General features: G+C 34.6%; 1 protein-coding gene across 1 annotated transcript; it reads right to left on the bottom strand.

Annotated features, from left to right (window-relative positions):
• Positions 1–213: 213 nt before the first annotated feature.
• On the bottom strand, positions 214–4,525 carry LOC139858967 (serine/threonine-protein kinase/endoribonuclease IRE1b-like). The gene is made up of 6 exons (XM_071847793.1): positions 4,240–4,525; positions 3,684–3,912; positions 1,905–3,217; positions 1,617–1,789; positions 1,209–1,455; positions 214–767 (listed from the first exon to the last, which is right to left on the bottom strand). The coding sequence occupies exons 1-6, from the start codon at positions 4,401–4,403 to the stop codon at positions 317–319; spliced, it is 2,577 nt and encodes an 858-aa protein (XP_071703894.1). The 5' UTR covers positions 4,404–4,525; the 3' UTR covers positions 214–316.
• Positions 4,526–15,219: the final 10,694 nt, after the last annotated feature.

Here is a 15,219-nt window from a genome sequence, read left to right on the forward strand (position 1 = left end):
TTTAGATAGTTCTAGGAAATCATGAAAGACTGATAGGATAAAGAGAATAACAAATGGATGATTTAAAAGATTTTCTCTCATTTTAATACAGTAATGATGGTTTCCGTTCAAATTCCTTGTTATCATATTGTAAGCCACTTTCTTGATGAACTCCATAAGTTACGGAATGTGAAATATAGAAGTCACAAAACCACATAAATATGGTTATATTCTAGAGTTTAGATTTCAGATCAAACCATTTTATGTGCTTCACTATGTACACCATATCACATTATATATTCAGAATAAAGTTAGTACAATAATAAACACTTGCATGTTAAATCTGACCTTGTCTATAATATTTATGGAAGCATTCTTCTTCCCCACAATAATCTTTTAATACTTTATATACTTCCATAAGAAGTTTCGGAAACCGACTACTAAAATAGCTCTCGAATCCCGTGGGGACCAGCCCTAACACATCTCGGATATCTTTTGAGAGCTCTCTGTAGTGATTCAATTTGTTCCTTATGACCCGCAACAAATCACGCACACTATCATACTTGTACTTTCGGTACCGCCCGATATCATTTAAAAGGATGTTATCTAACTTTTCATCCCATTTACCGCCTAAAGCAACTGCACCAATGTTTTCTAGTGATTTTAGGAGATCGGAACCGGCCTCACGGTCTTCTAACTCTACGCGATCACTAGCGTCGCGAAGAAACGAGAGACGCATCTCGTGATCCCAAAATAAAGGGTGATGGTATACTTCTGCAGCTTTTGGTCTGCACAACATCATAATGCAGATGTTTGTTAGTCAACTCTAAGTTCATTTTCTATGGATTGCTAGCATTAAATATGGAGAAATGGGTGGGTCGCCAGGTTGATAATGGGTCAAAATGGGTAAAACCGGTCTAGCAGGGTTAGACCAAAAAAGCTAGCACTAAAACATTAACATAGGGTGACTTGTTTCATGACAAATAGCCCATGGTTAAATGTAATCATGCATATAATTACTATAATTAAAACAAATATATAGATGATATCAATTGCAACTCGGTTATCGACGGGTATCTGTAGAAGGGTATTTTGTTATTTGTCTATTCAAACATAATGAAGTCACATTATAACAATTCTTCCCTATTAAGTCAGAATACTTTCAAGAAGGGTATTTTTTTATTTGTTTAAAATACCTTTAACATAGGTTATCATTATATTCATCATACCTTAAATCTGGATCAGGATGTAGAAGATTTGAGATTAGATGAAAAGCTTCTGGAATATTATCTACCAAGAAAAGGTCTTTTCGGTCATTTACAATGTTTATATCACGCTCGAGTGTGTCACCAAACGGGTGTCGACCACCAGTTATACAGAAAAAAAGCAGGCACCCAAAACTGAACAAATCCACAGCCCGAGTCTGCCTTTCATTGCGAAGTTGCTCGGGTGCTTGCCAACCCGAACTTCCATAACCTATATGTGAATGCCATAAATATTATCAACCCATACAAGACTAATAAAAAGCCATAATTAATTCTTTTTATTATAATACATGCAATATTTTGGTTTCAATTTGTTTTCATCATCATCAAATTTATTATATACTTAAATATTAAATATATAGAAAAACTTGCCTGTTGCACTCTTGGTCAAACAAGACATGTCAGCAGGTAACTGTTTGCTAATACCCATATCCGAGACTTTAGCACTAATAGAACTATCTTTGCGTATTAGCACGTTTTGAGGTTTTAAGTCTCGGTGAATGATTCCAAGTTCATGCAAATGCGCAAGTCCACTAACTGTTTCCCTGCATTTTATAAATTGCAAACAAATACACGATAAAATTATTATATTTAAAGGTCCCATTGATTAACAAATTAATATGGCTTCAACTAAATAGTGACCACATGGGTTTAACTAACCTCATTACTTTTAACAACTCGGGTGAAGGATATCCATTAGGCTTCCATAAGTTAAAAGCCTTAAAAACTTCAACTGTCAGTTGCAATTGAGCAGTTGAATTGGTTTGTGACAATATTAACTCATGTAAACTACATACACAACGCTCGAGAGCAATATAAACAAAATGTTGATCATACTCAACACCATACCATCGAACAATGTTAGGATGCTGATCAGATACAATCAGATTTTGAATCTCTTTTAATGCAACATCATGATGCGATTTCACAATGCGTTTCACAGCAACGTATCGAGCATCATAGACTCCCTCCAACACAATTGTACCATTACTACCCTTACCAATTTCTTTGTCAGAAACTAATAGCTTCCCAATTTTACGTCCATTTATCTCTGCACACTTAAACCCGTCTTGGACATCACGTTTTACATTATTTCCAAGTTTACGACTCTTCTTCTTTTTAGATGTCACATTTTGCACCTTGGTATTGTTCACCATCTCATTTAATTTACTATGTTTCCTCCTCCTAAAGTAGAAAACTAGAGCTATAATGAACGAAAAAATGGCTACCAAAAAACCATGCAACCACCCATGAATACTTGCAAGATTTTCAGGCAGATAAGTATTATTTCCACCATTGTCAAAAGTATGCCAAGGAGTTGAAGGCAGATAAGGAACATGTTTTGTCTGTTGATGATTAAGGGGCGAATAAGGAACAAGTTGATGCGGGATTTCAAGAACAGGACCAGGGGGCTTTGGTAATGGAACAGGATTAGGTAGATGTTCAGGAGACGGTAAAGCAAACGTTTCACTACCATGGAGTGACATTTGTAGTTTATTTTTCAATAAAACCAGATCTATATTACGGGAATCACGAACTCGAAAAACGGGAAGATTTGACTGACAAAAGTCCTGTAATTGTGCATCACCCTTTTTCCCGCCTAAAAATTTATTAGAACCGTGACATTGGAAAGAAGCATTGAAATCAGCAAACATTAGAGACCATAAAACATTGCCAGTTGTTGATGAAGAATACGTTAGCTCATAGTCAAACCTCTTGATGTAAAGTAGTTGATCATGGTCAACCGGGTCAAACTCTAGTGTGGTAGGTTCCTTCCATTTCTGAGCATCTCTTTTCAGTATTATGGAATTCCGTTCAGAACTTGGAAGTCCGTCTGACTTGAAAGTATATATGACACGACCTGTTTGCGGGTCAACAAGAAATACAGTAGTCTTTTTGGACCCTATCAGAACTCCATCAACTGACACAAGTGGTGTTTGTCCAATCAATTGTTCAGCGCTAGATTCTAGTTTCTGAGATACAGAAAAAAAATGTGAGAAATAGTGTATACTCCTAATAATGTTGTAATTATCTGCACATGTGCAAGACCCTGCAAGTCATGCAGGTTTAATATATTTAGCATCAGCAACAGAGATGGTACTTTCGACCCATTTACTAATGAATGAGTCGATTTGGGGTGCATCATATCTCAAGCGGGTTAAACCTAAAAGAGGGGCAGATGAATATAGCCCGAAGTGCATATCTATTACATTCAAGTGTGACCACTCAAATTGTCTTTATTTGGGTACAAAGATAATTATTGTACTGAAACTATTTATGTTATCAGGCTCGATCTCCCATTCGGAAATTGCCAAAAACAAATTGTCCATTTCAAGAGCACAACGACAAAAGTAAGACTTGCAAGGAAGAGTGATTACTGAACGAATTGGGGGGAAATGGAAAACGAAAAGACAATGTAATTTGTACAAAATTGCTCACCTTTGCTTTAAAGTTATTGACATGTTCATATAGTTGCCAGTCATCTCCACAATCAATGTAGTACTTAACATTCTGTCTAGAGGAATTATGTTCATCATCCTCCAAATCATGTGCTTGATATGCATCGTATATCGGTGTGCCGGATGGGAAGGACCAAAGGATTTTACCTGTGATATCCACCTGATATAATGTTCCATCAGGAGCAGCAACCAAAATAGCATCTTCTTTACTGGATGAAAAACATTGCATAAAAAGACATTATTATAATAAAAATATCGAAAAAAATATGCGTGTTCATGTATGCCATATCACAAAATGTGAGCCCCCATAAAATTTCCTTTAAATTATTTTCACATTATTATCCTCTAAATGGGTAAAAATAATACACAAGTAAAAGAAATTAAGGAGTATAAAACAATTTTGCTAAGCATACAGAACAATAATTCAAAAAGAAAGATCAAATTCGATACAGCCCTAAAATTAATACTATGCCAAAACCCTAACTCTAAGATCTAGAATTCCTTCAATTAAAAGCAAATGCAATTGAACTACTTACGGTGCAGAATTGATATTCACCGGAATCGGTGGCGGAAGTTGAAACTGATCCGACACTGGGGTAACGGAAGTCGTTGACGGCGGCGGAAGGATCGGCAAACTCCCATATGCCGCCGGAATTACGGCCAAAAGGCGTAACAATGAAATTAACGGTCCTCTCATCATCTCTGTAGCATTATAGATTGTAAAGAAAACAACATTTAACTTAATTGAATTGAAACGAGTAAAAAAAAAAGGGGGTTTTGATTGATAAGGAGAATGAATGAATTTGGGGGTTTTGTGAAGAATTGATTTGACAAGGTGTTATGTTTGTTCGTCTTTGACCAGATTTAATATAAATGAATTTTATATTTATATTTAGTCCTTATTGACGTTACGACAAACATATTGCCGGTGAATTATCGTTATTCGCTGCTTGTATGGCACAAATTCATAAGCATATTCATTCAGTTAATCATTTTCATATTCATAACATAATATTGTACCACGTATCTTATCTTAGTTTTCATCAAAACCTAACTAAAATAAATGAAAATGGAGAGAAATATGCTATGTGTTACAATCAAGTAATGCAAAATGATGTGGATACTTATGTCCATATTCTATGATCTACTTTTTAACGAGTTTGTTAGTTGTCACATTTACTTTATTAGGTGTATTAGTTGGTGTGATGATCATTATACTTGTGATCGATCTAGTATTTAAACATGTTCATTGTAACCATTTAATGTACCTTTGATTGATTACACATTACACATTACATTTTATGGTTACATCTTCTCATGTCATTTCCTACACTTCTCATTTATAGCAAATAGCTTTTTCTACATGGTATCAAGAGCCGGGTTAGGCGATTGCTTCTTGGTTTAGAAGCATTTTTCTTTGTGTTCTTATACACAAAGAAGGTTGAAGAAAAGCATTGTTCTTGCTAGCAATAATGGAGGTCGCATATGAAAATGGTGGAAGCATGAAATTGGAGATGGAGAAACTTGTTGGTGATTACAAGTTTTAGTGTATGTGCATGGAGGTGTATTATCAAGGTCAAGATTTGTAGAAATTTGTTGCCATGACCGGTGCAACAATTTCTATGAATGTCCCGGAGCAAGGATCACAAAGGAAATGGATGATCAAGTGTCGAAAGGGTCTCTTTGTGTTGGTGACGTCAATTAGCAAAGAGTGTGTTGATCATGTCTGTGATGAAGGCTCATCAAGGGAGGTTTGGGAAGTTCATAAGAATTTGTATCATTCAAAAGTCACAAGAACAAATGTGACTTAAACAAGCAATGATCGGAAAAACAAGCAATGATCGGAATTTTGCATTAAGGGGGAGTGTTACAATAAAGTAATGCAAAATGATGTGGATACTTATGCCCATGTTCTATGATCTACTTTTCATGAGTATGTTAGTTGTCACCTTTACTTTATTAGGTGTATTAGTTGGTGTGATTATCATTATGTTTGTGATCTATCTAGTATTTAAACATGTCCATTGTAACCATTTGATGTACCTTTGATTGATTACACATTACACATTACATTTTATGGTTACATCTTCTCATGTCATTTCCTACACTTCTCATTTATAGCAAATAGTTTTTTCTACATGGTATCAGGAGCCGGGTTAGGCGATTGTTTCTTGGTTTAGAAGCATTTTTCTTTGTGTTTTATACGCAAAGAAGGTTGAAGAAAAGCGTTGTTCTTGCTAGCAATAATGGAGGTCGCATATGGAAATGGTGAAAGCATGAAATTGAAGATGGAGAAACTTGTTGGTGATTACAAGTTTTGGTGTATGTGCATGGAGGTGTATTATCAAGGTCAATATTTGTGGAAATTTGTTGCCATGACCGGTGCAACTATCTCTATGAATGTCCCGGAGCAAGGATCACGAAGGAAATGGATGATCAAGTGTCGAAAGGGTCTCTTTGTGTTGGTGACGTCAATTAGCAAAGAGTGTGTTGATCATGTCCGTGATGAAGGCTCATCAAGGGAGGTTTGGGAAGTTCATAAGAATTCGTATCATTCAAAAGTCACAAGAACAAATGTGACTTAAACAAGCAATGATCGGAATTTTGCATTAAGGAGAGTGTTACAATAAAGTAATGCAAAATGATGTGGATACTTATGTCCATATTCTATGATCTACTTTTCATGAGTGTGTTAGTTGTCACCTTTACTTTATTAGGTGTATTAGTTGGTGTGATGATCATTATGTTTGTGATCTATCTAGTATTTAAACATGTCCATTGTAACCATTTGATGTACCTTTGATTGATTATCTATTACACATTACAACTTAAGGTTCCATCATCTCATGTCATTTCCTACACTTCTCATTTATAGCAAATAGCTTTTTCTATACTATGTACGTTTGATAATATAAAAAAAAGATAGGAGGCCGTACAGAATTATAAAGAAAAATACTTAAATAAAAAATTTCTATCTCTTACTGTATATCTTAATAATAATGATAAAAAATGATTTTTCCCAATAAAACCACCTTCATTAACTCAATGTACAACAAACAATATATACTTCTCGTTGTATTATTTTGTTAAAGATATCTAAGGCTATCATTAGTTAAATATAAAAAAACTAGTGAAATGACGCGTGGAACTACGTGTTTGGTTAAATGAAACAGTTTAATAATATGTTTTAGGAATTAAGTGAATGTAAATGCTAAAGTCGTTTAGTTTAATGACCCGTAAAACCACGGATTCTGACTAAAAATCTTGTCGTTGTTTTTACAAACATATAGAGACATGTATTTTCGCATACATATGTAACGTAATTAATCCCGTAAAGAGAATCCATATTTGAATATTAATATTATAATAATTATTATTATAATTATAATAATAATAATTAATAATAATAATAAAGTTTGCTTAAAAATTGAGTATTCATATTTTTAATAATAATTATAACTAATAACAAATGCCTTTTTGTTATAAAATATCTAGATTGTGTTATAAAATATCTAGATTGGATGTTAATTTTATTATTATTATATTTCTTGCATAGTAATAGTTTATACTATAAATAGACATGTATGGTAACCATTTAAGGTGCACCATTTCTCTTGAAATATCAATATCAATATTTCTTCTCTCCTTCTTCTCTCTTTTTCTCTCTTTGTTCTTATAACCATTAAAGGTAGTTATAAGCCTACTGAATTATAACACGTTATCAGCACGAAAAGCTTAGTGTAATTAAAAGATATCTCAAACGATCACGAATCACTAATCAAGGTATGAAATTATTAATAATTTTCAGACTCGAATATATCAAATTTTGGACTACTAACATTTATATTTATGTTATTTAAGTTATATATGGTCGGTTATACCACCTGAATTATATTTCTGTAATCTAACTTTTACTAACTTCACTAACATTTATATTTATGTTATTTAAGTTATATATGGTCGGTTATACCACCTGAATTATATTTCTGTAATCTAACTTTTACTAACTTCACTAACATTTATATTTATGTTATTTAAGTTATATATGGTCGGTTATACCACCTGAATTATATTTCTGTAATCTAACTTTTACTAACTTCACTAACATTTATATTTATGTTATTTAAGTTATATATGGTCGGTTATACCACCTGAATTATATTTTCTGTAATCTAACTCTTATTAACTTCACTAACATTTATATTTATGTTAATAAGACCTCATGATTGTACGCAACACGTCATTTGACAACACGGTACTTTATGTACGCAACACGTCATTTGACAACACGGTACCATGGGTCGAGATTAATTCCGATCAATACGAATACGACGGGGTCTTTATATGTTATCTAACATTTATGATTACTTATGCAATTAATCATTATTTATTTCATGCATACTAATGTTTATTCTTAAATTTATAATTTTAAAAGTTAAAATAAAAAAATAGTTTGTATTTTTATTAAAAGTAAATCTTAAAAGTTAAAATAAGAAAAAGTAGTTTGTACTTTTATTAAAAGTAAATCTTAAAAGTTAAAATACAAAAAGTAGTTTGTATTTTTATTAAAAGTAAATCTTAAAAGTTAAAATAAGAAAAAGTAGTTTGTATTTTTATTAAAAGTATATCTTAAAAGTTAAAGTAAGAAAAAAAAGGGATGGTAAAATGGAATAGTTTTTTGTCAAAAATGAAGTATTGAAAATGAAGTGGTCTCCTTCTATAACTAAAAAAAAATATATATACTTTTATCAAATGAATTTTTTTGTGGCCGACAATTTCAAACACGAGTCCGTGTTTAGTTTATCAAGAATATCTCTTGCTTTGGTGAAAGGTCACGATCACGATATCAGGTGTTGTGAAAGAATTAAAAAATTGGTCAAGTGGCCTTTTAAAAACTAGAAAAAAAAATTTAAACAAAAAGTTTTTTTTTATATATTTATAATTTACGGGTAACGTAAAAAAAAGGAAGTTTTTTTTTTAAAAAAAATAAAAATAAAGAAAGTGTTTAAATGAGTTTTACAGAAAGGGGGAAAGCAAAGTAAAAAAAAACTTTTTTCCAAACAAAGGTAAATGAAAGTAGGACTTAATACAAGAAAAAAGTAAACATCTCCTAGACGTGATAAAATCTATCAATGATAAGTATTAGACTTGATGAGCTAAATGTGACAAAAATGTTTCAACATGTCTTATGTTAATTTTCTAAAATAAGTTATTATTATTCCGAGTTTAACACATATACATATGTTAATTAAAAACAACCTTTTTGTTCTTATGTAGTGTTGGGTTGCAATTTTGGTTGTATGCCATAATTCCATCCAGTAGAGTGACAATAGAAAACTTTTGATGATAATCAATAAAAAACTTTTTTCCAAACTTGTCAAATGTTTTGTTAAAAACGTGACCGTTGAAAAAAGGAGGTTGAATAATAAAACTTAAAAAACAAATTATTTTTTTAAGAGTGTGCATCAAAATGGCCCGTTTAATAATGGGGAGTAAAAATATAGTCAAATTGTTTCAACGAACAAGGGTTCAATTGGATGTCTCTTAAAAAAAATCCGCAGGTACGGGTGATGGATCCAATGGATCCGCATCCACGACCCGCGGGTGCTATCCCTAATTGTGACAAGTACAAATCAACTAAAAGTCTAAAAAAATAAATGCTCTTATAGGGACCAAATGTTCACAATAATTGCCTAAGCTAGATATGAAACAAATAGTTCATAAAAAAAAAAAGGTCGTTGTGCGTTTTCGGGATGATAGCCGAAATACACTTACAAAAGTAGGTCAGCCGTCAATTCTTTATGGCCATATCAACGTAGATCAATAAAATCATTTATGGTTTTGATAAAGATTAATTAAAAATTAATTGTTTTTTGGTCTTGGATTCTCGGTAACAAAAGCAAAGGTTGGTTTTGGTTGCCACAACAAACAAGACAGAGGTTGTTGATTTTTGTTGTTAAACATGGCACAAGTGAACAATAACAATAGATTATTGTTTTTGAAAAGAATAATGATGCGTTAATTTTATTGTATAAAATAAAATTAAATAAAATGGTTTTCATTGATGACTATGAACAAACGCAAACAAAGTGTTTGTGGTATTTGGTGATTAAAAAAAAAGTGCATCTAAAGCTTCTACTGAAAATAATATGCATCTAAAGCTTCTACTAAAAATTAATGTGCAAGGTACAACGTATAACTATATGGTCAAATTCATTTGAGCCTTCGGAGTCACAAGTATATGATGTATATATATATATTACTCAATTAACAAAATAGTAAATCTAAATTAATTTATATGAATAGTAAAACGAAATTAATTAATTTACTATTCATATAAAAAAGCGCATATGATAAAAAGCGCATCGCATATGATAAGCGCATATGATAAAAAGCGAATATGATGAAAAGCACAACGTGTAACATCCCGCGTTTTTCCGTTAAATTTATTTTTAACACCGTCTTTTTCTTTTAAATAATACCTTTCGTTATTTAAATTCGTAGTTTCCGTTGACTAACGTTCATAATAATTCCGTCATTTAATTATAACATCTCTCGTTAACTTGCGTTTTAAAAATATTCGTTTGGTTAAATCCCGCACCCGCTTTGAAACTCGAGGGACCGGAGTTGCCAAATGGGCAAACTAGTTGACTAGGTCAACTAGTCAACCCATTTCATCCATTCCATCATCTCCCTCATCCCTTTTCTCTCCATCTCAAGAACACACACACAAACCCATTCCATTCATTCATCATCTAAATTCAATCTTGGAAGCTCACAACAAATCCGATTACATATTTGGAATCCTCTCTTCATCCTCTACAATTTGATACTAACTTCATCTCGTTTGGGTAACATTTCTAAAACTCTAGATTTCTCTAAATTCGTGTTTTTGACTTGAAATGGTGTTAGTTAGTGTCTATGGCTCATTGTGATGTCGTGTATATAATTTGTATGCTCGATCTCGTTGTTTTAGTGTAACTAGCATGAACTTGAATTTTGGTGTGTTGTTCTTGAATTTTGGATGATCATATGTTGTTAGATGTTAAAAGTTCATGTTCTAATTGTGTTCCTAGTATCATTAGCTTCATTTTGATGTATAGATTGATTTAAGAAACTTCATAAACGCGATTATTGATTTTGTGAACTTTTGGTTAGGGTTGACAACTCTTAAAACGAACTTTTGATGCGTTGAATGCTTGTTAATGTTATTGATAAGTGTTTAGTTGTGTTACATGTTTCATTACCTTCAAAACGGCATATCATATGTATAAATTGGATTCCCGAAACTTGAATTGCAATTGATGAACTTGAAACCTTGTTTTGGAACGTTTAACGAACTTTCGACGAGATTTTTGTTGTCTAAAATGATAAATTTGATTTAGGAAATGTATCTAGTTGTGTTCCTTGTCGAAAGAGCTTTCCGGTGATATAAAATACATGTCTTGATTGTTTGCGGATCATAAACTAGGATTGATTGAAGTTTGGCTCGTGCCTTGTGTTTTCTGCAAACAGGGTCTGTAAGTCTTTTGGGACGCCGTCCCAACCTCCTAGACGCCGTCCCACCCTTTATATCAGGACGCCGTCCTGGCAATTGGGACGCCGTCCCACTCTTCATATCAGGACGCCGTCCTGGAAATTGGGACGCCGTCCTGATACACTAAAACTGGCTGTTACTTTGGTCATTTGACATAAAAATGTTTGCTATGCTACGGACCTCCGATTAACATGAAACTTGGCCAACATGCTCATATATGATTATATAACTTAGAAAAATTGTCGGATACCCAACCCGACCCCGTTGACTTTTCTGTTGACTTTGACCCGACCAAGTTGACTTTTAATCAAACTTAACCAAATACTTATACAACCTTTCTAACATGCCTTTATACTTGATTCTCGCATGAAACTTGGCAACGTGATTCACATGCTATATTTAATCGAGTCGTAACGAGCCATAGGACTAATTGAACACATTTCACCCGACCTTGTGTCGTAACCGGTTAATTGATATAACTTACTTGTTTAGGTCAAGGCTAAGCAACTTTCATGCACACGTTTACTTTGTGAAGTACATTTATACTCGTGCACTCGAGGTGAGATCATAGTCCCACCTTTTCAACAATTTTTATTCTTTTAAATCGTGGGCTGAGAAACATATACATTACATATTTATATACATTTCACATGTATATATACTTTTCATACTTTTATACTTTGAACACAAATACGAATACAAAGATACAGACGAGTTAGAACAAAAGTCCTCAATCCAATTATCATTAGTTCCACTTGCAGGGTGTAAGTGTAAGCGAGTGATTATGTTGTGTGGCCATACGGGTTTAACGAACCCTCATTCAGACGGTTCGCTACCGTTAGTGGATGAAATATAATTTCAACGTGCATAGTGTATGTTCTAACACTATATTCAAAATTCAGAGGGAAGATTCAGTTAAGTTTTGGTAATTGGGTGCTCGTGATACAGACAACATCCTTTGGGATGTATACGCTTGATATTCACTTTATACTAAATCTTGTGGTTTACAAACACATCTTTTGAGATGTATACGCCTTGATACTAAACCTTGTGATTCAAAATATACTTTTACAAATACATTTATGATCTCACCAACGTTTTCGTTGACAGATTTCTATGTTTTTCTCAGGTCTTGCACGATATGTGATACATGCTTCCGCTCATTATTTGATACTTGCATTGGATGTCGAGTATACATGTTTTTCGTGGAACGTCTTTTGACTTTACTTTAAACTGTGTCGCCTGGATTTCAATCGTACTTATAACGTTGTAACTTAACTTTTGGTTGAACAATTCTTGTAAACTTTGAAACAATCTTTATTTTGAAATGAAGGCGACATATTTTGGTCAAACGTTATCTTAAAGACTTATAATCAGGTAATGGGACCCACGTAGCCGACGCCGTCACTTGACGATTTGTCGGGGTCGCTACAGTTGGTATCAGAGCCTTGGTTGTAGGGATTTAGAGTTCATTTGTGTCCACCCCGAGTCATAGGGTACATAGGTGAATCTAGACTACAACCGGCATATAGACTGCAGTAGGAATTACTTGACTATTTGTGCATTTATACTCGAACTCTTCTATGATATCTAACTCGTATTCGATCTTGATCTTATGTTGATAAATTTTGTTGACGCGCCACCTTGACTTTATGAAGTAATGTTAAATGCACATGAGAATCAGGGTAATATAATTTCCGGGATTATATTACGGTGATTCACATGGACGTTCCGACATTATGACATAAAGAATTTAGGGCGAGTCAAGGAAAATTTTCTCCCTATCCTTATTCCATACTCCGGTTAGTATTGTTGAAAATACTAACCAACGATATTCTTGTGTCTTTAAGGAACAATGGCTCCTCGTCGTGTACGCCGCAATGAAACTCCCGAACAAGCTCTCGAACGGATGATAGCTACTGCCGTAGATGCGGCCATGGCCGGTCACTCATCCAACAACAATAATAATAACAACCACAACAACAACAACAACAACAATGGAGCCGGAAACTCAAACGAGGGATGCTCCTATAAAGCTTTCATGGGGTGCAAACCTCACACTTTTGATGGAACCGGGGGACCGGTCGTGCTCACCCGATGGTTTGAGCAAACGGAAGCCGTCTTTAGCATAAGCGGTTGTCGGGACCAAGACAAGGTCAAATACTCCACTCACACTTTCTCCGGAATTGCTCTAACATGGTGGAACACCTATGTTCAATCGGTGGGTACCGATGAAGCTCATGCCCTCTCTTGGGCCGATCTAAAGGAAAAGATGATTGTTGAATATTTTCCGCGCGAAGAAACCCGAAAGCTTGAGGAAGAACTAAGAGCTTTGAAAGCGGTCGGAAACGATCTTAAAGCTTATAATCAACGCTTCGCCGAACTATCCTTGATGTGTCCTAATCTTGTTAACCCCGAATCTCAAAGGATTGAGCTCTACATGCTCGGTCTTCCAAAAAGCATCAAACAAGGGGTGATGTCATCCAAACCCACTACTCATCAAGCCGCTATGAACATGGCTCGCCAACTAATTGAAACGGTTGACGAAATCGTAGTTCCGGCACCTAAGGCCGAGGATAAATCGGGCGGCAACAAAAGAAAGTGGGAACCCTCCCAATCAAGCAACAACAACTTTGCTAAGAAGCCTTACACCTCCGACGGCAAGAGGGGTTATACCGGACACCTACCGTATTGTAACGAGTGCTACAAACATCATTTAGGCGAATGTGGCAAACCATTTTGCTTGAAGTGTCAAAGAAGTGGCCATGTAGCCCACGATTGTAGGAATACCGCTCCCGTCGCTCAAAAGGAGCACAATGCACCCAAGACGGGTGTTTGTTTTGAGTGTGGCCAACCGGGTCATTTTAGGAGTGCGTGCCCAAATAAGAAAATCAACCCCAACGCACGCCGTTAAACTTTCAACATCAACGCCTAGGATGCCCGAGACGACGATGGACTAGTCACGGGTATGTTTCTTCTCGAAATTCTCACGTTTCATGTTTATTCGATTCGGTTACCGTTAGACGTTTTATAAACAAGTCTTTGACTCGTGCTCTTTACATTCCACTTTTCCCCTAGATACTACTTAGACGATTTAAGTGACCAACGGAAAAATATTGTGTGCCTATAAATTTTATTGGAGGATATACATTAAGACTTTTGACTTGACACCTATAGAACTAGGGAGCTCGGAACATATTCGTTAAAAAAAAAAAAAAAAAAAAAAAAAAAAAAATGTGTTTCCCCATCGTCTTGTATAGATTATTGTGAACTGAGTAATTTTCGGTTGGAAACCGATACCCTCTCCCTCGCATCCATGACCTCATGATTATTTGCATGAATCCCGTATGTTCCAAATCGACCTCCGTTCCGGTTATCATCAATTGGGGGTTAAGTGAGACGATGTCTCCTAAGCCACTTTCCGAACTCGCAACGTTAGTTGTAAATCTCTCTTAGTACCGCTTGATTTATTTAGGGCTCGCCCGTATCCATAAACCTCTTGAACCGCGTATGCAAATTCATATAGACTAATCTGTTATCGTATTTATAGATGACATCTTAACTTATTTAAGTAAAGAAGAAAACGAACAACATCACCATCTTAAGCTCGAACTTTTGAGAAAAGAGCAACTTTATACCAAATTCTCCGAGTGAGAATTTCTGTTGAACGAAGTCCAATTTTCTAGACCATGAAGTTAATGGTCAAGGAATTACAATCAATCTCGAAATCAACGGGACGGAAATTCGTTATTTTGCACGAAGAATTCAAATACTAAATTGTGGATCCGATCAATATTCTTGTCATCACGTACCACACTACATACCTCTGTTATTTCACCGTTACCGTCTGATATTACTGGAATTTAAGATAACCCACAATCCAACGATACTTCACTCTTCTTTGACTTAACGCCCTTGTGTTTCTGATAATCGGCCAACTATTATGCAACCCCGAACTATACAACTACGTGTACTATCT

Source organism: Rutidosis leptorrhynchoides, chromosome 1 (genome assembly GCF_046630445.1).
Source record: "Rutidosis leptorrhynchoides isolate AG116_Rl617_1_P2 chromosome 1, CSIRO_AGI_Rlap_v1, whole genome shotgun sequence".
NCBI lineage: Eukaryota > Viridiplantae > Streptophyta > Magnoliopsida > Asterales > Asteraceae > Rutidosis > Rutidosis leptorrhynchoides.

Bases quoted from the DNA above. Each gene is read 5' to 3' on its own strand.
- LOC139858967 (XM_071847793.1), bottom strand. From the start codon at position 4,403: ATGATGAGAGGACCGTTAATTTCATTGTTACGCCTTTTGGCCGTAATT. The intron at 1,790-1,904 runs GTTAGTTAAACC...TATAAAATGCAG, and splicing joins GAGTTGTTAAAAGTAATGAG to GGAAACAGTTAGTGGACTTG. The intron at 1,456-1,616 runs GCAAGTTTTTCT...ATTCACATATAG, and splicing joins TTTGACCAAGAGTGCAACAG to GTTATGGAAGTTCGGGTTGG.